The sequence below is a fragment of the Schistocerca cancellata genome, chromosome 9 (assembly GCF_023864275.1).
Source record: "Schistocerca cancellata isolate TAMUIC-IGC-003103 chromosome 9, iqSchCanc2.1, whole genome shotgun sequence".
NCBI lineage: Eukaryota > Metazoa > Arthropoda > Insecta > Orthoptera > Acrididae > Schistocerca > Schistocerca cancellata.
In genome coordinates this window covers 11940133-11965869 of record NC_064634.1, presented here as the reverse complement: position 1 = coordinate 11965869, position 25737 = coordinate 11940133, and the positions used below count along the sequence as shown (strand labels likewise).

At 41.8% G+C, this 25737-nt stretch overlaps 1 protein-coding gene across 1 annotated transcript in view; it reads left to right on the top strand.

The window, feature by feature from the left end:
- Positions 1-852: 852 nt before the first annotated feature.
- The window catches only part of LOC126100542 (RING finger and transmembrane domain-containing protein 2), an 82805-nt gene continuing 57920 nt past the window's right edge, over positions 853-25737 (top strand). The window contains exon 1 of the mRNA XM_049911160.1: positions 853-1201. Within this exon, the coding sequence (XP_049767117.1) occupies positions 1075-1201 (127 nt within the window). The 5' untranslated portion in view covers positions 853-1074. The remainder of the gene's footprint in view (positions 1202-25737) is intronic.

Sequence of the window (25737 nt, the reverse complement as noted above, 5' to 3'; positions counted from 1 at the left end):
CAATTCTTTTCCAGAACGTTGTTGTTATTTGTTAAATAACAATAACATCTCTCATCGTTTAGCCAGAGCGAATCACTCAGTTCATGAAAGAAAACAGCGAATACCCACAAATCAAAATCTAATCTTGTGGGTGGAGAGGGAAAACCATACCTTGTTAGCACGAAATGAAGTACAATAAAATATCTGTAAGCGGACACAATGGGCACAAGACCTCTACAAAACCGCCACTTGTTTGCGCTGTGTGTGCTAATATCGTAACAAACTGCTATAGCCCTTATAAAAGTGTAATAGAAATGCCTGGAGAAATGAAATCTAAATCCTTAGAAGAAAAGATGTAGTTCTCGCGAAACCTTGATGGATCAATTTAGAGACTCTGTGTTCTAAAAAGAGAGATTATGGTGCGTACCAAGGTATCGAGACAGTCGTTTATCTCGCGCTTAGTAAGAAAATGTTATAGGACAGAATGGTTATAATTTTGGTAGGCTGTACCTTCCCCCATGCACTGCATAGGGGCTCGTGTAGATTAAAAGTTATATGTTTTCTTGAAGCAGTTCCTGTGTGACATGCTGACCGATTTTCCCTATGAGCCCCGTCATTATGTTATAGTGCGTTGACGCCCATTTTACTGCAAAGGATGAAAAATTCTCTACACATGCAAGATGAAGAAAGAAACGAGAAAATTCACTTGTTGCCTAAAGTATTTTACATCCCTTCGATAACTCTCATTAATCAAGGTCTCGTAAAAAAAGAAAAACTGGCATGATGGTGGTTACGATTTTCGGTGTTTTCTTATTAATTTCTTTGCAACAAGGATGCCTTTAGTAAAAAAATCGTGGAAAATATGATTACCAGCTACTCTTCAAATCATCGCAAATTGGGCAAGAATTCTGTATCAATCTCTGACGCACATAGTAAATAAAAGAGTCAGAGATAATATGCGATTGCAGGATTTGACACAGATGGAACTTGGTAATGATGTTTTTGTGTGTTGTGTGATGTGGACTGAAAGAGTGTTGTGTTCCACAAATACCGATCAATCAAACACAATGAAACGACTTTCCTAACACCTTAACAATGGCGCAGTCCGGTGACGGCAGAGGACCACCAAATATTAGCAGCAGATTTGGAGTGCCGTTTGCAATGTTTGGACATAGACAGGCACATCACGGTTTATTAATGACACATTCCGTAACGCCACTGGGTAAGAATAAAAATAAATATTCGAGAAAAATACAGTTCCTTTCTGCAATATAAATGTGATTTAACTGATGTTATCGAGGATACTTTCCTAAGTCGTGGATTGTTCAGTTCAGTTACGTATTATGGTTTGTTTATTTTGAAGGGTTTCGTTCACACTAACGGAACCTTTTCACATTGGCAAAAGTGATGCGTCGTCGATTTAGTTGACTGCATTTTTGTGTGTTAAAAACTATGTCAAGTGTTCAAAACCAGTTCTCAGAAGAGACATAGGACTTTTACACAATGAAGTGTTTTAGGCAATGACTCATCGCGCAGTATTCATTATACTGGATACAATACTTTTTTTATTTGACACTGTAATCCAATAGAGACCTAAAAACATTTTTTGCATTAATAACAGTAACCCTGGCCTGTAGTGACTAGTGTGATGCTGAACCATTGGTTTTATTATTATTATTATTATTATTATTATTATTATTATTATTTCTGTTTCTTTCTTTCCTTCTTGTACATTAATTGTAAAAATGACAGCAGCAGCAGTATAAGCAAAGGGCCTCATTATATTCAGTTTAAAATAGTTACCTTCATGACATTATTTAGTTACAATGTTTGTTTTATAAACCATTAGCATTTCCTCACAGGTGTGAAAAATGTCAGAACTTTTTTTTATTTTCTTCTACATTGAATCTCATTCACAATGTCGTATTATGAATGTAGTAGTCTTGTGTCTATTAATACAGACCATATAACAACACATTTTCTCCTGTAGCCCAAATGTAACCTCCAAGAACGTTCTGCACATTAACAAGAGAGATTTTTGCTCTCATTAAACTCAGCTTAGTTTATCACGATGTACACAAGCGAAAATTCCAAAAAATCTACGTCACAAATGAACAAACTTGCCCTGTTTGAATTGCTACTGAAGTTTGTTAGTATTGTTAATTCACTAAGAAACGATAAAATGTTTTTGCAGCTTGATAATTTGCTCCTCTCAATGCCAGCATAATGTTGCTCTTTAAATTCTTGTGCAACTGGATTTGACTCACTCACCTTGTAACGTGAAGTGTCCCTTTCCACCATAATGATGGCAGGTCAAGAGGAATATTCGATAAAGGTCATTGGCTATGACGAGTAACGTAATGCTAATGACTGCTGTGACATCACATTTTTGTGTTTATATTCACAGTTTTGTTGTTAGTTGACAAAGCCGATGAATGTGAAAAAAGCCTGTTTGTGGTGACAGATTGATCTGTAGCTTACCCTTTTTGCAAAAATCACCACTGATATCATTCTATAGTCAATGTGTTGTTAGCACCATTTGTTGCTCATTTTCTACATCACTGATCTAAGCTGACAACCTGTACCAGATATTCCTGTTTATCCATGATGGCAGCAATATGTCCTGGTCTGGACTCCACGAGATAGTGAAGCATTAGGAAGCCATCTGGCTCCACGACTGTTCACCCTTTGCCCAGAACTCATACAGATGACACAGAGCAGGCTCTAAGGAACCTGTGTATCTCTCTGTGGCATCACAGATGGGTATTAGCTGTCCATTCCCACAGTTTGGGAACAGTGAGACAGATTTACTTCCCGAAAGTAAGACACCTGCCGAGTGCTATGGCTGTATCTGCTGTTACAATCCACAATAGTTGATAGTGACTCCTGCCTTCAATGTTACGGCAAATGGCAGTTGTGAAGTGGTTTGCTCCACTGTAGACAAATAGACTTTTGTCGTAGAATTTATGCAATCCTAAAAGCTGCGGAATGGGTGTGGTGTGATCAGTGCGATAATTTACTTTTTTTCTGATTTGATAAGTACCCTTCCAAACATTACACAGATGAAATATTGCAGACCGTACAAGACACCCTTCATATACTAGAACACAAGAGGAAAGCATGCATTATTGTACTGGGTGCCAGTAGTGATGGGTACAACCAAATGAAAACAACAGAGTCAGTTGGTTGTTGGAAAACAGGCAACTCATTCGGTTGTAGTTTTAAGTAATGATTGAATTAGGCCTACTCATAAGAAAACTTATCTGCTCAAATTTGTAGCCATTGCTGAACTTTCAGGCCCACCAATACATCAGTTTAATTACGTGCATATGGAGCCAACTAATACACAGCAATATATTAACCATTTTTGAATGATGAAATGAAGAATCAGTCTATTCAGCACATACTTAAATGAATATGTATGTATAATGTTTTCTTTAACTATGGTGTACAGCCTGAGATGCCTTCACATCTAAGCTGTACCTCTGGGGGTTTGTGTGCCCTGGTTGTACTCCTGTTATAGTTCAACTAACAAAAGCGCTGCAGACTTCAATTGGAAGAATGAATGGAGAGCTCCGCCAACTAATACACTGAAGAATGATTTCAGTTGAAATAGCAGGTACATGGTTCAACTGACAGAAAAACTGCAGACTGGTTTCACTGAAAAGAAAGAAAGAATAATTCAGTCAACATGCACAACTGCAATGGACTGGGTCAAATATATTCATATGGTTTGTCTGATACACTGGTTTCTCTCAAAATGATGAATGAATAGCCATGTGGAAAAAAAAATGAATATTGGGAAAATTTAGCAACTGTTTTCATTGCATCTCACTGTGATGATTTCCAGTAATTACAAACACTTTGAATTTAGCCCTTGCCATTTGTTTGTGTGGGAAGTAAATATACTACGCAGAAAATTCCATTACCAACTATATATATAGGCCTACATGTCTTATTCATCTACACAAACCTGTTTACATTTAATAGCTTTTGAAAAGTAGCAGATATATTTCATGAGCATGATGAAATACTATTCATAATCGTATCTTGATACTTTAGTCTCGTTGTTAAACCATTACCGTAAACAGTCTTGACACCATGTTTGTACCCCTCTGATCGCAAGGGGCAACGTGGTACATCTCACATCATGTGCGCTGCCACCCAGGGCAGCAGGAACTGTGGAGAGATGGTGCAGGCTACAGCCACCTGTTACCAACAGGCATTCGCTCCCTCTTGTGTTCAGCTGCTCTCCTGACCATCCAGGAGGCTGGCTGTGCTCCTTTCTGTGCAACAGGCACAAAAATTGCTGGAGGAGGTGGGTGAGTGGGGTTAATACAACCTCTGATAATAAAGTTCGATGAATGAAGTCGGAACGGTCGATCGGACAACACTGGCAACTCACAACGCTGCACCTGTGTACCGGCCAGAGTTGACAACCTGTCCCCACCGCAGTTCAGTTGAGCATCGTGTGTGTTCTGTGTTAGACCTGTTGGACGAAGTGCTTGTTTACTGCATTTATTTTGAACTGAGAACAGGACAATGAACAAGTAAAGGATCAATTTAAAGTTTTGTTGCAAGCTTGGCAAGACACCAAAAGAAATGCATTCAATGCTGGTACATGTTTATGGGGATCAAGAACTGTCCATGAAGTGTGTGTACGAGTGGTACGCCCTTTTTCAAGGAGGCCGGGAAAGTGTTTCTGACAATCCCCGTGGCAGATGACCGGTGACTGCCTTCAGTGACAAAAATATTGAGAAAGTGAGGACATTAATCACGAATGACCGTCGATTAACTGTGCGCATGATAGCGGATGAAGTGCAGATGAACCGTGAATCCATGTGACAAATCCTTACCCGGGAGTTAAGGAAGAGGAAAATGTGTTGTAGTCTTGTGCTACATCGCTTGACTGACGATCAGAAGCAGGCACTTTTAGAGGCTTCACAGGATTTTGTCAAAATGGTGGATGCGACACCCAATTTCTTGAACTGTATTGTCACTAAGGATGAAACTTGGTGTCTCCGGTACGACCCTGAAACAAAAAGGCAAACCATGGAATGGCGTTGTCCAACATAACCTTGTCAGAAAAAGGTCAGAGCCGGAAAATCATGCATCAAAATAATGCCCATCACCTTTTCCAATAGTCAAGGAATTTCTACCTGAGGGAATGACTTTGAATGCTGCACGGTACATTGAAATTTTAACCCGTTTCATGCAATGTCTACACAGGTTACGACCTCAGTACGAACAAGGTTCTGGTTTTTGTTCACGACAACACTCGCCCACGCAGCCAATATTGTCAAACAGTTCCTGGCAAAAAACGGTTCAACTTGAACAACCACCATACTCGATGGATCTCAATTCTCCAGACTTCTTCCTATTCCCTCAACTGAAACTTGCTTTGAAAGGAAAGGGATTTAATGATATTCCTGACATCCAATGAAACGTGATGCGGCTTTTGAATACCATCCCAAAGGAAAACTTTGTGCAAAGTTTCCAGGACATGTATCACAGAGCTCAGCAGTTCATAGTTATGGGAAGGACTATTTCAAAGGGCAGTAAGGTAACTTAAATTCATAGTTCATCTACATTAATGTTACAGGACTGTTCACCGAACTTTCTTTTCAGAGTTTGTCTAAGTAGTAACCTTCTTTTTTCAGCACATCAGTTGGTATTCACAGATTGTACAGAATCCAGTAATGGTCTGCCAAGAGTTCCTTAGTGTGAAATGTGTAAAATGATATTTTCTTCAAACAATCTTAACATTTTCAGAAATATACTTTATATTCACCTCTCCTTGAAATAAGGTATGTTATTTGTCTCTCAAAATATTGGCAACCCTAATCATGGTTCCGGTATAATCATGAAGTCTGATCATTCAAACCAAGAGATTGGGTAAAAACATTCATATAACAGATGTAACGGTGAGAGACATGTCTATCAGTTGTCTTATATTAAGTGAAAAACATTCATATAGCTGATGTGGCTGTGGTAACTAGTTTCATTTGTTGGTTTTGTTCAACTGAAAAAACTGACTGGGTGAAAAACCAGTTGATTGTCTTGTCACTAGGTATCAGGCCATATAGGAAACTGCGGAAATGAGACGTGTGAACAAGGGCTTCTTGCACTGCAACAACACACCATATCCATTTAGGTGCTATTGGCTATTGTGAGTGGGGATAATAGTGACTGGAGGAACAAAATGACAAACTACAGCAGATTAACTAAATCTTTCTGTCATGGCAGATTGCGTTTTGTACATTGATGACTTTAAATATGCTCATTTAAACCTTGTCTGAGTTACAGACTGAACTCCAGGTGGTTTGATGCCAACTGAATATGAGCATTATCATGTGTCACAGCATATAATGTAACTCATTTCACCTTGTGTAACCATACTACACACACGAATGTCTCCACAAGTTGCCTCAGTAGTGGTTCTCTTGGAAAGCAGATGTTTCTGTTCCCAAGCTAATCTCTGTGACGTGTGATGGATCGATGTACATGTGTGGTGTAGTGCTGATGGGTTGTACAAGGTCTGTGATAGGGTCAGGAGTAACATTTGATATGAGTTGTCAGCTTTGGCCAGTGACGTAACGTTAAATGCTGCTGTCATATCACCTTTTGGTGCATGTATTAACAGTTTTGTTGTCTGTTGAAGCCAGTGAATATGAAAAGATAAAAAAACTGGTTGTGGTGACAGGTAGATATGTAGCTTGGCCCAAGGTACAGGTTAGGTTGGGAGGTAATAGTTGGGTTGTGAATTGGTGAAGGCAACAGTTATTTAAAAACAATTGGTTGTGGGGAGAGACTGATCTGTAGCATAACCTCTTTGAAAAAATTGCTAGTGTCACATTATAGTCACCGTATTGTTTACAGCATTTGTTACATGCTTCCTATGTCATTGGTCAAAGCTGATGCTCGTATTTGACATTGCTCTAAATGCTCTAAATCCAGTTTGATGACATCCAATTCCGCAGTTTTTATGTGGCTTCATGTATTCAGATAGTGACTTAATATAAATAATTGTTACATAAGAACTGGAACTCTAGACCACATTAAAGTTTTCACTCATTTTTGTGCATTTAATACTGTGATACTTTGGCTTCGGGATATTACACAATGACACTAGTGAATGAAAATAGCAAAATGAACCAACTTAATGAGCCTTTATCATCAGAATCAGCAATTGCAAGTAGAGGAAAAAAATACTGCATTCTAGCTCTTTAAAAAAAGTGCTGCAAAATACTGTTTTTCTCATTACTCCCTCTTAAGTATGCACATACAAAATTTGAACATTATGTTATGTATGTTAACCTTATTTTTAAGTTTTGGTATTATTCAGCAATTTTAGAGGAAACTTTTTTGACCATTCCTTTTGTTTGTGCCTCTGATCAATTTGCTCGTGTCCTTGTATAGGTTGTTTCTACTTTGGGAACAAACAGTGTGATTGACATGTCCAGACTACAGGGACAACAAGATCCACTGCGGATTAATAGAAACTGGGATACCACTGGTCTGCTTTGACCAATGATGCCATCACCATGCCGAAAACCCCTACTTTAAGCATATCCGAAACATCGAATGTAACACCGACAAATATACAAATACCATGCGAACCAATATCCGACAGAACTCAACAAAAGTTAGCAGAACAACTGCAGGATAAAAGAGAGTTTTGGTCAGGGGCAAACCAAAAATTCATTAATAAAAACAACACTGCCGTTCAAGGTGCAACAGTAAAAAGAACAAGTCACTTGAAACTGCCAAAAAATAAAACTTGACAAAACCATACAAAATATGCCATAAGATCATGGTATCCTAATCTCCAATTAACCCTAGACCAGGATGTGAGGAACAACTACAATAGCTTTTACCCAATCTCCAGTTCACCTATATAGCTCAACTCTACACCAGGATATCAGTAAAGCCCCCCTACAACTACAGAAGCCTATGTCCCATTCTCAAGTTCACCTATATAGCTCAAAAGTAGACCAGGTTATGAGTAACCATGCCTCCTCCCACTTCCAACTACAAAAGCCAGCATCCCAATTTCCAGCTCAGCCATATTGCTCAGCCTTAGGGTAAAAGTGCACTTACGGTGTCAGTGGCTGCTCTGTAATGTGTTTCAGTTGGTAACAGTATGTGTGGTGAATTATGGGAAGTGAACATGATGAATGAGGAGTCAGATAGCACAAGACAGTGGAACCCATGAGAAAATAAAGAACATCATAAGTGGATCAATGCTTTTTAATTAAATTGTGGGAGAAGGTAGATGAATCAATGTTTTTAATGAAATCGTGGGAGAAGATAGAGAGATCAACGTTTATTAATAATAGAGTAACATGTCCAATATGTTAATAAAGATTGAGCCACCACCCTTCTCTCATAATTTAATTAAAAACATTGATCTGCTTACTCAGTGATTACTCAGGCACCTAAGAGTACAGTTTAAATTTTACACCTTATATTCTGTTTTATGCATAACATATTCCATTGTGCCACCATGTAATTTTGTACACTCCACATCACGTCGACTGTAGTGCACTAAATGACACAGTAACATACCTCATCAGAAACACATTGGCACTACAAGATTAAACCGCTAGAGCACGCCACCTCTTCATACACCGCACCCTCTACAGCATTCCACTTCACTCAAAAACACACACATTGGCTTAGTGACGTCACACAACACGTCACGGCACAATGCAAATACATCATGGGTCAAAACAGACGGGTGGTATACCCGATCACTAGTACATTAACCAGCATAGACTGTTGGTTTGAAATATTTCTGATGTTCCATTGAGTGTTATAGAGAATGTAGCCCCAGTCTTGAGTAACTAGCATGTTCTATTTTCTTCTGTTTTTTGCAGCAAGATAATATAAATTCTGGTAACATTAGCTATAAATGACCGTATGTGTCTTGTTAATTGTGAACAAAGATCATCATTTTTGAGATATTTGTAACCAAAGCATCTTTATAATGAACATGTTGAGGTTTGGTTTTGAGGAGGCTAGATCGCTGCTGTACATGGTCTGTGATTTCATCTCTGGCTTAGTGTGTAATCTGTATTTCATGAATAGTGACAACTGTTTACAGAATACGTTATTGTTAATTGTTGAATTGCTTTAGGAATGTTGAAATAACCATTTCTGCTTGTGTTCAGTATTTGAGGAGGGGGGGGGGGGGGCAGCCGAATGGAAATCCTTCTCTTTTTCAAATAATCTGTCAGAATTTGAAATAGGACATACCACATTTTTGACGTTCTTATTGTCTCAAAAAATTTCACACTCATCACAGGACAATCTTATGCCATAGTGTTTGCCTTAAATTTGAAACTTTTTGAAACAGTTCTTTTTGGCCTTCCCAGTCATGATTTATACCTGTGTAGCCACTATGGAATTGAATAAACCAAAACGAAACTATACTTCAATCCAGTGTTAATTCACCATAAACTTTGTTTAAATTACATTGAATTTCTTTCCTGCTTTAGCAGTTTTCAAGTTAAGACTTAATTTATGACCTTTCACATTACCAGAGAGCCCTGCAGGTTCCATGTCAAGCTAGCATTAATTAAAATGTTTATACTGAATGTTAAACAACTCACTCATTTATTCCCCAAACTATAAACTTAAGTAATTTTTAGTTTTGTTGCATCACCCAGTATTTGATGTTGCCAACCTATGCAGTATTAATGAAATGACAAATGTAAATATAATTAAACTCTCTTTACATACACCTCCATGAACAGGAAATTCTGTGTATGACAATGAGTATCGTACTCGGTAGGAATAACGTAAAGGTAACAGACATGAAATTTTCACAGTTCACTGCTTATATTAGTACCATCAAATTAGAGTAGTACCTAAGACACTGAAGTAAATTTAGGAGAAGTAATGTTGAAATCCCCATCTTGTTAACCTAATTTAAGCTGACAAAGTAGCTGCTGTTTTGGCAGACATCTCTGTATTCAGCTACAAGTTGTCAACTAGGGAATCAACAGTGTAACAGAAATTGACACATTGGTGTTCCACTGTAAAGGAATTATGTTGAAATTTCTTGTCATTACACCCGTTAAAAATATATGCTGCAGAACAAATTTTTGGTGATGTGTCACTTCTCAAACTGTGCGTTAGCAAAAGAAAAGTGGCTGTTAGAAACTAAATAACTAACATGACCAAACTGCTGTCAACTACTTGTGGTTACATGGATTAAGTTTAACACAGCAAAAATAGGAAAGGAAGTACTTAGGAAAAAATGATAAAACATTGAAAACAGTTATTGTTTGTTGTCTACTATCTGAGTAAATAAAATAAATAAATAAAATAAAAATATTGAGTGTCATGTAATATTTTGTGTACTGTAATATCTTGTATAGACACCTTTTATTAACCTGACACGTTCCACATCATTACGAAGTGTCGTATTCATGATCTATGAAACAAGTACTAATCTAATCTGTGTAACAGTATTGATATTTATCAAAGAATAACAGTTCATGACATTTGCATAAATAGATGTTTCATTACAGTGGATATTATTAACTGTGATTCACCAAACAGACCAAACTATTATGTTGGTAGATGATACCAGTATATTGGTACATGGCTCAAACAGACACAGCCAAGACAGTAGTGACACATGATCACAACTGCTTCACAGTAAACAGCTTAACTCTTAGTCATACTGAGACTCTTGTTATTCAAGTCCAAAACAAATCAAAATTACTTAGGGCCTACAAGTACCAGAAATACAGATCAGTGGGCACATGCTAACTGAAACTCCATACCTGAATTTTTGTGATTGAGATGGATAGCAAACAGAGGTCATGCCAGTGTGTGGTTAAGTTAACCAAGCAGCTTTGTTCTGTCGTAGGAAGTTCGGACACAGAAATTTCTCTCACTGTGTTGACATGCGGGTGGGATTGGTAGTATATTTGCATTCAGTACTGTCTTATGGCATAATCTTTGGTGGAATGCAGCTAAAGTCAAAAACACATTTATTTTACAGAAGTGTGCCATAAGAATATTGAGCAAAGTTCATGGTTGAACATCTTACAGAGGCATTTTGTTGGACATTCACGTACCAATACATTTACTTCCTATTGGTATATGTGTTTAATGATAAGAATGAAATTAGGATGAACTGTGAAATTCAACTAACATAGTGAAGTATAAATCATTTCTGGATTGACTACACACTCCTATCTGGCTCTCAGATAAGATTTTCACATTCTCATGCAAAAACCTTAAGTTGCCAGGAGACATTGCACAGAAAATTGCAGATCTCTTAACATTAAAACTATAGAAAAAGATTATTTTATTAGCCACGTTTTGTCAATGCCTTTGGAGTCAAAGATGTAAATTTCATTTAACCCAATGTTCACATCACTTTTCTTGTATACAGACACCTAATTATGTTCTGTATAAACATTGCTTAGTTTGAAATATTGTGTAAAAACCACAACCAAGTAGTGCAACAGGGTATAAATGCCTCAAAAAAATGTTTTGCACAACTTTCACGACTATGATTGCTTGTGGGCAAAGGTTTGAGGGAAGCAGGAAATGAAAGAAAAACCCTTCTGAAGCCCCATCAGGTGCATTTTAACATGTGCTTGTGTTCTCCTTGGCCTGCTGTCTACAATGTGGTTGAGATTATGCTACTCTAGCCTGACCTGTCTGTGACTGGCACCTTCCTGAAGTCCACTTGTTTACAAGGAGAGGGGAGGGGGGGGGGGGTCTTCCTACAGTGGTGCACTGCAACTTTTGACTGGTCACAAGCGTCATCAGTCAGATTCGTGCTAGCAGGTACAATAGGACATTCCATTTGGTGAGATTCCTGCCTCCTGGAGGAAGGTTTTCACAAAATGGGCATAATGTACTCATACTTTATTGTCTCAAAAGAACAACCCATTACTGAAATATTGACTGTATGGCAAGGTAATAGGTTGGAGGACCCTCTCCCAATACTACACAGCCCTCAAATTCTCCTCCATTGTGTTATAGGTGTTTGACCTCTGCATGTGATTCTAATCCAAAACAGGACTGAGCTTCCTCCCAGCTGAACCTGTTCTAATGCATGTTTGTGTTGTGCATTAGTATCTGGCTGCCTTCACATGCTTCTACGACGGGCACGAATTGTCTGGCAAATCCTGCACTCATCAATGTAGTGAAACTGACATTACAGATGCAGATCCATTCCAGGTGTTTCTGTATACACCACTGTACTTAGGTTTGTACTGTTCCGTGATGTGTGCTTAGTGGGACAAATGATTGTATGGAGAGGGTGACATGCTTTATGGGTCAACAGGGCCTTTGCAGGTGTCTCCTTAAAGGCAGCACACAGTTCTACTGGATTTTCCTCAGAATGCTTACAAACCATAATTTTGTAGGTAGTGTTCGGTAGCAGTGATGTTCTGGACCACGAGTGACTACTTGTGTCTCACGGTAATGGTTGAATTTTTGAACAATATTACTGTGGTGTATACCAATTTGGCAAGCAACTTCTCATGCTGCCAACCCCTCTGTTTCTTAAATGACATTAAGTGCACAGTCTAAACCTGAAATGATCCTTTGAGGAATATTGACAGACTGAACACTCAACACGAGCTGCATTGTTCTATTCACAACTGGAGCCTCTGAAATGCACTGAGAATGCAAGTTTACTTTTACTTCAATTACACATCAGTTTTCTGCACTCAAAAGAGTATTGACCCCTCAGGGGGCTCGCCACTCTTTGGCAGGTTCGTGCTCGGCTACCACAGGGCCGCAGCCTTTGCAGCATCCTTTCCCTTCCATGCTGCATGTCTATCCTTTTGCTATTCTTTTTTTCCATCCCTTGGGTAACATGTCTGGGGTGTTATTGAGAATGTTCCCCATTGTCTGTCGCCAACATAAGAACAGTCTCATTACTGTTTTTCGTTCCCTTTTCCTTTCTTTGTTTCCCTTCTCCACTCGTTCCCCTGCTTCAGTGTTTAGGTTCCTCTTTTTAGTATTCCTCCCTGTGTGCTCCTGAAGGCTGGCCCACACACAGATGACTGGGTAACCTGTAATTCCCAGTCCTGGGTAGACAGGTAGGGTTCACACGTACCCCCTGGTACAGGCCAGGCCCACGGAGGGATGACTGCCTGAACTGCAAGTTCCCAAATTGCCGATTGGTCCCTCTGTCAGGTGTTCGGGAGGTGTGGACAATCACCTAAGGTGGGTGCCTACCCTCGTGGAGGCCTGTTTACACTAGGCTGCTTGACAATCTAACCGAGCCCGAAATCCAATCTTACCTCTCTGACAGGGCGTCATTGCCGTCCATCAGATGATGAAAAAGAATAGATTCCACCTTAGTGCCCACCCACACTCTTTTTCTTACCTTTGATAGAGTGGTCGTTCTGTCTAAGATCAAAGCAGGCTATGAAACTAACTCGGTCCGACTGTACTCTGAACCCGATGCACCGCTACCAGTGTCATTATTTCAACCACAATAGAACATCTTGCCGACACTCAGTCAAATGTGTAACCTGTGTTAGGGATGTGCACTAGGGTGATTGTCCGCCTTCTTCTCCCCACTGTATCAACTGCAATGGCAGTCACACCACCTCCTTTTGGGATTGTCCCATTTATCTTGATGAGCGGGCTGTCCAAGAGACCTGGGTAAAGGAAAAAGTGCCTTACTCAGTCACTCTAAAGTTATTGGCTAGTCGCAAACTCTGCATTCTCCCGTCTGGCACCTGTAATTCTGTTCTTGTTACCCTTACTCCATGAAGGGATGGCCACGCAGACATGCTACCTCAGATTCAGCTCTGAGGTTGTGAAATCGCCCGGTGTCAAGGTAACATCGCCATCCCCCCCCATCCAGTTGTGCAACAAGCCGTCAAACTCTCACCTCAAGGAGCGCAGCCACCAGCTACACACCTGGCAGACAGAAGGAGTACTCTTGTGAAAACTTCCTACATCCCTCCAGCCAAACAACACCCGAGTCTTCCTCTGCTAACCAGAAAGGCTCGAGGAAGTCCACCAAAGGCAAACGGTATTCTCCTTCGCCGACTCGAAGACCCTCTTCGATGGTGTTGCCACGTGATACCTTAGCCCGGCTGGCCTCTATGTCGCCGGTGCACCCCACCAACCGTTTTTCTGCATTGGACCAACAGCACAAGCAAGCTAATGCTTCTGTGTACCTCTTGGAGCAGAATCCTGCTTCTGTGCCCTGCAGCAGCGACTATTCGCAGGCTGTCACTTGGCAGTCGCTGAGGTGACACCCGTTCATCTCTTCGTCATCATGACTCTCCTCCAATGGAATGTTTGCAGCCTTTGGTCCCACAAAGAGGATATATGGCTGCTTTTAACATCACAGCGTCCCCTTGTACTCTGCCTTCAGGAAATGAAATTGTGTGCTCACAACCGCTTTCAGCTTTCACATTTCTTCCTGGTTTGTTTTGACCTTTCCCCTGAGGTCGACATTCCAGCTCATGGGTGCGTCATGCTGCTGGTATGGGATGATGTTCATAGTCAACCCATCTCCCTGACTACCCATTTTCAAGCTGTTGCAGTTCCTCTTTTCCTTCCCCACCTGACTTTTTCCCTCTGTACCATTTCTGTCCCTCCCTCATTTGATGTCTCCAGGGCAGACTTCCTTCAGCTTATTGGGCAGCTACCTCCCCCATTTCTGCTACTCGGTGACTTAAATGCGCATCATGCCCTTAGGGGTTCTCCTAGAACCTGCCAGAGAGGTGCCCTCTTGGTTGATCTTCTTAATCAACTCAACCTCTTCTGCCTTAACACTGGAGCACCCACATTTCTTTCTGACGCCTCGCACACCTATCCCCATTTGGACCTATCCTTCTGCACTGCCCAGCTTGCCCAACGTCTTGAGTGGTATGCTCTTTCTGACACTTATTCGAGCGACCATTCCCCATGTGCTATCCATTTGCTGGCTCCTATGCTGCCTGCGTGTACACCCAAATGGCAGCTTACTAAGGCTGACTGGCAGCCTTTACTCCTCCCTGAAACAGGATTTCCCTAGTTGTGATGAGCAGGTGGAAAATCTGACAAACGGGTCCTTTCTGCTGCAGAACGTTCCACTCCTCACACTTCCTCTTTACGATGTCGTGTCCCAGTTGCTTGGTGGACTGAAGCATGCCACGATGCAATTCGCACACGGAGACGTGCTGTCTGCATTTTTAACTGTCGCCCTACGATGGCAAACTGTATTCATTATAAACAGATGCGCTCAGAGTGTTGTCACGTTCTTCGGGACAGCAAAAAAGCTAACTGGATTTCATTCACTATTTCTTTTAACAGTTCCACCCCTTCCTTTGTCATGTGGGTCAACTTCCAACAGCTCTCTGGGACCAAAATCCATTCGCCAATTTCCAGCCTGACAGTAGCGGACGATGTTATCGTGGACGCTATTGCTATCACCAACACCGTGGGCTGCCATTTTGCGGAAATTTCGAGCTCTTCCCACTATCACCCTGCCTTCCTCCATTGGAAATGAGCGGCAAAGGCTCAGGTGATACCCTTATCTTCTTAGAATCGTGAGTGCTACAGTGCCGCCGTTACTATGGGGGAGCTAGATCATGCTCTGAGTTCACCCTGATCCTCTGCTACAGGGACAGACACGTCCACTTTCAGATGTTGCAGCACCTACCTCTTGCGGGCAAGCACTTTCTGCTTAACACACACAACTGCATCTGGGCAGAGGGCACATTTCCCAGACATTGGCATGAAGCCACCGTCATACCCATACCTAAGCCCAATAAGGACAGAAACCTTCCTTCTAGCTACTTCCTCATCTCTCTCATCAGCTGTGTTTGCAAGGTGATGGAACATATGATTCATGCCCAGCTGGTATGGTGGCCTGAGTCTCACAGTTTGCTAACGACTGCACAGTGTGGATTTCAAGTGTTAAATTGTGCAGTTGACCATCTTGTTACTTTGTCTATCCATGTTATGAATGGTTTTCTGTGGAAATATCAGCCTGTGACTGTGTTTTTCGATTTGGAGAAGGCCTACAGCACCTGTTGGAGGACTGGTATCCTCTGTATTTTCTACATGTGGCGCTTCTGTGGCCACCTGCCCTTTTTCCTTCAGGAATTTTTAAAAGACCTAGTTTTCAAGGTGCATGTAGGTCTGCCTTGTCAGACACCTTTATCCAGGAAAACGGTGTGCCTCAGGGTTCTGTCCTGAGTGTCGTCCTCTTTGCTATCGCCATTAACCCTGTAATGTCGTGTCTCCCGTCGGGAATCCCTGGCTCCCTTTTTGTTGACGATTTTGCCATCTATTGCAGTTCTCCACAGACATGTCTCACTGAGTGGTGTCTTCAGGATGTCTTGATCATGTTTACTCCTGGAGCATCAACAAAACCGTCTGTATGAATTTCTGGCAGTGTAAATGGTTGTCCCACCATCTTTACATGTTGGGGCTGTTGCCCTTCCGTTCATTGAAACTGCGAAATTCCTGGGGCTCATGCTCAATAGGAAACTCTCTTGGTCCTCACATGTGTCCTACCTGGCAGCAGTCCACTGTATGCAGTTCCTCAATGCCCTACATGTCCTCAATGGTACTTCCTGGGGTGCCGATCAAACCACCCTCCTCCATTTGTACTGGTACCTTGTCCATTGGAAACTAGACTATCAGTGCTTTGTGTATGTGTCTGCAAATCCTTCCCTCTTACACTGTCTCAACATTATCCACCATTGTGGCATCCGTTTGGCCACTGGCGCCTTTTACACTATCCCAGTTGAGAGTCTGTATGCTGAAGTTGCTGAACTACCACTGTCCTACTGCCGTGACTTTCTCCTCAGCGTGTATGCATGCCATTTGTCTGCCATGCATGGCTACTCATTGTATACCTCCTTCTTTGATGATTCCTTTGATCGCCATTATGGAGCGCGTCCCTCTTCTCTGTTACTTCCTAGAGTCTGCTTTCAGCACTTGCTTCAGCAGCTTAACTTCATACTACCTGCAACTTTTACTGTGGGTGTGATCCCTTCACCACCTTGCCTTCTTGAAGTGGCCCATGTTAACCTTGGCCTTCATTCGCTTCCTAAGGACACTATTCCAGCCTCACTCTGTGGCCTTCAGTTTCACGACCTTCGCATGGAATTTCGCGATAGTACCTTTGTGTACAATGATGGCTCTCAGACTGACCGTGGCGTTGGGTGTGCCCTGGTCATTGGTGCCCACATCTTTATATATTGGCTTCTGGCACACTGCTCAGTATTTACAGCCAAGCTCTTTGCCCTGTATCAGGCCACGGAGTACATCTGGCGACACAGACTTTTCAATTGTATCCTCTGCTCAGTCTCTCTGGGTGCCCTTCAAAGTCTGTGTGCTGTACACCACCCATCCCTTAGTGCAACGGGTCCAGGAAAACTTTCACTTGCTCACTCTTGGTGGAACCACTGTGAAATTTATTTAGGTTCCTGATCATGTTGGTGTGCCAGGAAATAAAGCTGCTGCCAAGGCTGCAGTCCTCGTACCTCAGCCTACTAGTTCCTATATTCCCTCCAATGACTCCGCATTGCCATCTGTCAGGAGGTGGTGTCCCTTTGGCATCGCCATTGGTCCTCCCTTCGTGGGAATAAGCTCAGGATTATTAAGCCTCTCCTAGCGGCTTGGACAACCTCCTCTTGGCCCTCCCGCTGGGAGGAGGTCATTTTATCTAGGTTGTGTATTGGGCACTGCCTTTTTAGCCATCATCATTTGATAAGTGGCACTCCCCCACCATTTTGTCCACATTGTGCCCAAGTTTTAACTGTCTGCCGCTTCCTGACATAATGTCCATTTTTTAACCGTTTATGTTCTCACTTGGGTTTGTTGTCTGAGTTATCAGCCATTTTAACAAATTATGTGTGGGCTGTCGGCTGTGTTTTAGTTTTTATACTTCAGAGCAATAAGGTGAAGGCCATTTAATTTTTAGTTTTGGACCTCCATTTCTGTATGGTGTCTTTAGTAGCCCTTTCTTCAAGTCCGTTTTTAGCTGTCCTCTCTTCTGTCAGTTGGGATTGACGTTTAGTCATTTTTTAACTCCTCTCTGTTTTCGTGTTCTGTAGTTTTGGCGTGGGCATGTATGACCCCATTTGTTTTTTTCATCCTAAAACAAAATAAAACAAAAGAGTGTTGAAAACAGGTTTCTAATTTTTTTTAAAAAGCTTTAAAAAGTAAAAAAAAGGAACTATTGAAGTCAGGAGAAAAACTTTTTGGAGCAAATTTTGTAGATAGTGAGTTCCTTAATAACGAATGTTAGTAGATTAACGCAAATTGCAATTGGTTTTTAGTATACTTTACGGAAGGGGCCTGCCGTGGTGGCTGCTTCTGCTGATCTATGTATAATTTTACTCATTCCACATGCCTGAATGCTCTCTTTCATGATGAGATTTATGGAACACAGTCTGTAAATGAAAGGAATCTTCAGTCCTTAAAATTACCAAATCATATTGTTATTTTTTAAGAGCAGCGGGAACAAAATGCTTTTGATTTTGTTTTGTACAGGATCGCTGATTTCATGTTTTGTCTCATGGTGAAAGCAGAAGACCCGTTGCATCAGAATACAGAACCCCACCCCGAGCCTTAGAAACGAAGCAATACCTACATGTAAATTTTGTATCTTACATTGTGGTTGTGTATGTTGCAGCTAATCCAAAACAGATTTGTATTATTAGCAACAAACACTATTAAGGATAGTGTATTTAGAAGTGAGTGTATGAATTTAAAGATGGCTTCTGCATAGTGAGCTGTTATGTATCCTACTTTAAAAAGTATTCCTACTATTTGTTTGTGTCGGATAATTATATTATTTGCTTTAGCTGCTTAGTGTTGAGGGCAGTTCCATTGAACAGTGGAAGATGAATGTATATAAAATAAGTTAACACCATGTCTCCAAGGTACTTGAGAGAATAAAACATGCCAAACTGTATTGCTTGATAATTTTACCTTTAGCTTGACTACATTTTATCATGCTACCTGGTTTGACCTCAAGGAATTTTGCACATATTATTTCATTTAGTATACAACCAATAATTCCTATTTCCAGTACCTACAGGGTATTTTTATTTGTTTGAAATGATTCAGTACTTGCCTTTGTGGAATTTGTTCTAATTAGGAATACAAGGAAACACATGGCCGTAAAAGAGAGAATTTTTATTGGGTCACAGTGTGATATCAGTAAGAATACAGTGAATGCATTTTACATGTATTAAACACATTAACAACTGAAGGTGCAGGAGCCTGTACTTGCACTTATGAAGTCACTATCCACATCAGGTGTCACTGGGGTAGTGCTGTGCACACACAGCGGACCTGGTGATAGTGGTCAGTGACTAGGCTGCCCCTGGTAGCCAGCTCGAGTTGTTCTGGGCATTCTGTTTGATTGTCAGCTTGCACTAATCTTGCCACAGTGATCCAGTTTAATGTCTGCTGGGAGCCGTAAGATATAGCAGCTGGCAGTTTTACTACATTTCTCCTTTATGGCAGGGGTGGACACCAGGCATTGCCATCCACAATGCTGTGACTGAAAAAACATTCTGTGGTGGTGCTGGGGATAGCAGCTAAAGTCACGAGGAGTTCCCGACCTGCCCAGACTGGTGCATACGAATGAAAGTGAACGGGACGAGGGCACCTCTGCCGCCCCTGTGCCCTGTGGTGGCTGATGGACAGGACCAATGATGGGGGCGGAGGTATTGGCCAGGGCAGTGATGGCGACGGACTGGAGAGGAGAGGCTCTCAATGACAGAGACCTGATTTGTCCCTACTGACAGCGGCAGCAGGTAATCGCAGTGGGTGGCACTGGTACCAGACACAGGAACCAAACCTGTTATCGGTATCGATGAAGCTCCAACCACAGGGGTAATCGGGCACAAGGAGGATAGCACGACCGCCAGCATGGCCAGGACCGACAAAAGACAAGGCGTCAAGTTCACGACCTGCAGAGGGTCCCTGCACCCGTCCTGAGATAGAGCTGGTTCTGGTGGTGTGCCACAAGTCGATCTTCAGTGAAAACTATGAAGAAGCTGCACCTATGCTGGCTGTGGGCCATCCAAACATCCTGGTCCAGACTTGTGTGCCAGGTGTGAATGTTGACAAAACTGGTGCTGCTGGGGAACGTCTGCCCAGCAGGAAGAGGTTGAGCAGCATCCGCAGCTGATGACCGTACAGCAGCTCATTGGTACTCTCGGCCTCAGTTGGCGTCTTTCTCCGAGACCTAAAAAAGTGTGAGAGCCTCCTGAACCGGGATTCCTGCTACACAATTGCACGTCTCTGTCTTAAACATTTGGACAAGGCATCATGTCTCACTGTTCATCTGTGGATGAAAGGCAGATGTCACGACACGGCAAATGCCACTGTGTATGCGAAAGTCCTGGAAAGATTGTGCCACGAACTTAGGACCGTTGTTGAAAACCAGGATGCGAGGCAAGCCTTCTATAGAGAATATCTCTGACAGGAACTTGAAGTCACATCTTCTGTCACAGGTGGACGACAAGGCAAACAAGAGAAACTATGAATTGCCAGTAACCAAAAAGCGTCTAAAAAGGACGAGCAAAATCAATGTGGACTATTTCCCAAGGCCACGTAGGGGCTCCCGTGGCATAAAACAGTGCACAGCACCACCTGCTGATGAAAAAATTTCTAGCGGGCCCTGGCAAGGTGTAACACATCCTGATCGATGCCTGACCAAAACACGTGGTCGTGCGTCAACAGTTTTGTGCGGCACTTTCCCCAGTGACCGTCGTGTATTAAGTAGAGGGTTTCCTAGCCGCAGAACTGCTCCGACCGTGACACGGGGAGAAAACCTTTCCGTCGATGGGAGAAAAGCGTCACCCGAGAGGGAGAGGCAGTGGTGCTACACGAAAAATTCTGAAGTGAGCCGAATGCCTGGCCCAGCGAGTGGTGGGCCACCCGTGTTGTATCGAGTGTACGACATGCCGGAGCACCAGGTCTGCCACCACAGCAGAGGCAGTACAGGCACTAGTGTGGAGAAGCCGTGCACCGTGTGCCTTGCTTCTGTATCCAGTTGAAAACAAAAGCAGTTACTCCTGCTCGTTTGAGGTGTCAGAGCCCGTGGGGAGACTTAGCAACGTTAGCCCACGGCCTGTAGAACAATGAACAAAGACCAGAGGTTATGTAAGTGATTCTCCGTGGTAGCCCCTGTCTTGACGGATATCATCGAGATAGTTAATGCTGTGAGGGGCAACTGTTGTAACCTGTTGTAAAAGACGTTGAAAGATGGCAGGTGCACTAGTCACCCCAAACATTAGCTGTTGATTCTGAAAAAGGTCAAAAGAAGTACAGCTGAACTTTCATATAACAACATTGATTACAACAATTTGGCTGTAATGTCACGATTTCCGTTGTACGGCCATATTCCATGTAAGGAACATACTTCTCATCCTTGCTTAATACAACAAATGAATATGCATGTACGCAGTATACAGGGTGTTACAAAAAGGTACGGCCAAACTTTCAGGAAACATTCCTTACACACAAAGAAAGAAAATATGTTATGTGGACATGTGTCCGGAAACGCTTACTTTCCATGTTAGAGCTCATTTTATTACTTCTCTTTAAATCACATTAATCATGGAATGGAAACACACAGCAACAGAATGTACCAGCATGACTTCAAACGCTTTGTTACAGGAAATGTTCAAAATGTCCTCCGTTAGCGAGGATACACGCATCCACCCTCCGTCGCATGGAATCCCTGATGCGCTGTTGCAGCCCTGGAGAATGGCGTATTGTATCACAGCCGTCCACAATACGAGCACGAAGAGTCTCTACATTTGGTACCGGGGTTGCGTAGACAAGAGCTTTCAAATGCCCCCATAAATGAAAGTCAAGAGGGTTGAGGTCAGGAGAGCGTGGAGGCCACAGAATTGGTCTGCCTCTACGAGTCCATCGGTCACCGAATCTGTTGTTGAGAAGCATACCAACACTTCGACTGAAATGTGCAGGAGCTCCATCGTGCATGAACCACATGTTGTGTCGTACTTGTAAAGGCACATGTTCTAGCAGCACAGGTAGGCTATCCCGTATGAAATCATGATAACATGCTCCATTGAGCGTAGGTGGAAGAACATACTGACGAAACTAAAATGAGCTCTAACGTGGAAATTAAGTATTTCTGGACACAGGTCCACATAACATCTTTTCTTTATTTGTGTGTGAGGAATGTTTCCTGAAAATTTGGCCGTACCTTTTTGTAACACCCTGTATAATGTCGTTTTCAGCCTCAGTTAGCAACAAGATTATCGAAGAATCGGTGTGCTGTAGAAGGAAATATGTTGTAATATGGCAGCCTGGCACATTCTTTTTTCTGCTCTTCTGTCAACAATATGTTCAGTATAGACTCTTCGCCTCATTGTTACCCTATTGCATTCATACTACTGTATGACAGTCACAGAACTCCTGAACAGTACACACAATGTTAAGTGCACGCATTTTAGAACAGCATGGTCAGTAAAAGAAAAGTCTTAATGGTGGAAGAAAAAGTGAAAATGGTTCATGAAATCGAGAATGGAGCTAAAAAGGTTGACTTGTGTCATCAGTATGACTTTGTAAATTCCACAGTCGAAATGGTTTGGAAGAACAAGAGGATAAAATTGTTACTGTCTTTGAATAAAATGGATCTAAAATTAAGCAGTTACGAAAAGCTGAATGGAGCGAAGTGGGTGAAGCACTGCATAACAGAGAAGCATCCGTGTATCCCTTATTGGACCCCTCCTTATTGTAAAAGCAGAATAATTTGCCAAGAAATTAAAACATGAGGAATTTGTGTGCAGCAGTGGCTGGATTGACAGGTTCAAACAATATCACAGCATTATTTTTGGCAAAGTGAGCATTGAAGTCAACAGTGTGAATAGTGGAACACTCCAGCAGTGGCTCACTATTGTGTGGCCTACAATTCGTGAAGGATATGCGGACTGTGGCATCTTTAATGCAGATAGAGTGGTATTTTCTTTGGCTTGACACCTGACAAAACTCTGAAATTTAACGACCAAAAATGTGTTGATGGCAACTTGTCTAAAGAATATCATTTCTGGTATGTGCTAACACAGATGGAACTGAGAAAAAATAATTGTTTGTGATCGGCAAATCAAAAAATCCTAGGTATTTTAAGCATGTAAAAAGTCTGCCAGAGCACTGCAGTGCTAATAAAAAGGCCTGAGTGATATCCGAACTCTTTAAACCCGAAATAAGGTGTTGCGATCAGGAGCTTAGAAGTCAGAAAAGGTAAACACTGGTTTTTGTTGACAACTGTCCAGCACATGCTGCACTCTCTGTTCTGGAGAATATTAAGCTGAAGGTACTAATATAATTCTGATTGTTCTAGACGGCTGCAGGTCATCAGTGGTGTCTGTTCTTCCAGACATGTCCGAAAGGACAGACACCATATCCATATAAGTATAAGCTTGTTTTTCTGCCTGAAAATATGGCAAACTTATTGCAGCCCTTGCACCAAGGAGTAGTTAGGAGCCTGAAATGCCAGTATTGCAAGCTCATATTACTTAAAATGATACGATGTGTTGAGAAAAAGCAAAATTATTCTATTACACTGATGGATGCAGTCAGATGCATTACTGAACCTTGGAGCCTGGTGACATCCCAAACCATCAAGAAATGTTTGTCATGCAGGATTGGTAACTGAAGGAATAAATGCTGCCAAAACTGAAGCCTTGTTTGATGACAATATAGCCCGATCCACAACCGATGGTGGTTTGTGCATATCGAGGCACAGACAAGGATTTTATTGTTGACAATTCCAAGTGGCAGTTGCGATATGCACATGCGTTGATTTCTGCCTGAAGGAAGCGTATATCCTGCAAATTATGTCTCTCACTTGCTTATGCAGAATTTATCATTTACGACCACGATCAGCGATAAAACTTGCAACATATGGAATTTAAATTGACAAAACAACTCGCTACGATCATGTTTAATGTTCACATTAGCTACGGGATTCACAACAGAGCACTCAGAACACTACTGAGAACTCATTGGCTGTCGGAGAATATGTGACGTAGTTGTGCAGAACAAGCCTAAACTTGACCACCGTTGCTCTTGGTTCCAAGTATAGTGATCTGCCACCATCTGCATTGCTGCCAGAAATCAACTGTGAAATGAGTGCAACAGTTGGTGGTGATCTTGTGACAACTAAAAAGGGAACTGAAGATGAAATTGCAAATGAAGTGAAGAATCAGGACCACAGTGTGACTATGAACTGGGTGAGGGAGATGAAGAAGAAGAGGAAGAAGAAAGAAATAAAGTGTGTTCTATGTAGCTAGGGGATGGAACAATGAAATTGCAAATGAAATAATGAACAGAGAACATAATGTAGGAAGTGTGTGTTGGACAAATAGACAGCAGAGCAAAATGACTGAGTAGTTCACTCCTAAATAAATAAGTTTGGTGCGTACTCAACATACTGCTCCATATACTGTATTCAGAGTGTATCAAGAGGGAATACTGTACATAAAATAAAAAAAAAAGGCTAAATAAATTTATTCATTTCCATTTGCCACCACAATAGACTGAAAATATGAATCTTGGTTACGATGACACTTGTTTATAACAACATAATTTTCAAGGTCTTTTGAATGTTGGTATAGCCAGTTTCCATTGTATTAACCACAAGCAACTGTTTTGATGTCTCATTCAATGGAATTTGGAGTAGGCTTCGGCCAAGTTGATTTTCAAACAAAATTGACCCCCAGCCAACTTTGTGAACAACTTCCCTGGGACAAGGCAGGGGGTAACTGTCAATGACTGACGGAGCATTAATAGTGACCTCGAGGTCTCCACTGAGCCAAAACCGAACAGCCAACTTCTTTATGATCACTAAGGGTGTAGCCCATTCACATGAAGAAATCTGTCTAATCTCTTCACTTAACCTGGTCACATAAAACTACTGGCACTGGCTGCAGCCGAAGAAAGCAAGGGCAGCTGGAGAGTTTGTTGGTGTTGTGTACTGTGAAATTGTTTGCACAGTCTAACCCTGGGACAAACAGATCTGAAAACTCAGAACACAAGGGACCCAACTCACGATGAAACACCTTGACACCAGATGCACCACATCCACAATAGAAAAGTCAAAGCCGGGAAAGGCACCTAATACAAACAGGTTTTCAGTACCCACATTGTTAATGCCCAACAGTGTAACGGGGCAGACAGCTGACTTGTAAGTTTTGTCGGCTGTGAATTGGCTGAGAGGAGGAATCTGCTATTTGTTATAGCTTACCAATTGACACCCGATGCATGCCAACAATGGGGACCATAGCCTGACATATGTCTGAGAGTTGTGTAGGCACGCGGCAGCTCCCATGTCGACTTGTAGGGTGAATGGCATATCCGTCACCCGCACTTCAATGAAAAGTTTGTTCTGGCATGCAGACAAAGGTGACTGCAATGAAAAAATGGTTGTTGTTGTGGTCTTCAGTCCAGAGACTGGTTTGATGCAGCTCTCCATTCTACTCTATCCTGTGCAAGCTTCTTCATCTCCCAGTACCTACTGCAACCTCCATCATTCTGAATCTGTTTAGTGTATTCATCTCTTGGTCTCCCTCTATGATTTTTACCCTCCACGCTGCCCTCTAATACTAAATTGGTGATCCCTTGATGCCTCAGAATATACCCTACCAACCTATCCCTTCTTCTAGTCTCTACTTCAACCATCATCAGTTATTTTGCTCCCCAAATAGCAAAACACATTTACTATTTTAAGTGTCTCATTTCCTAATCTAATTCCCGCAGCATCACCCGATT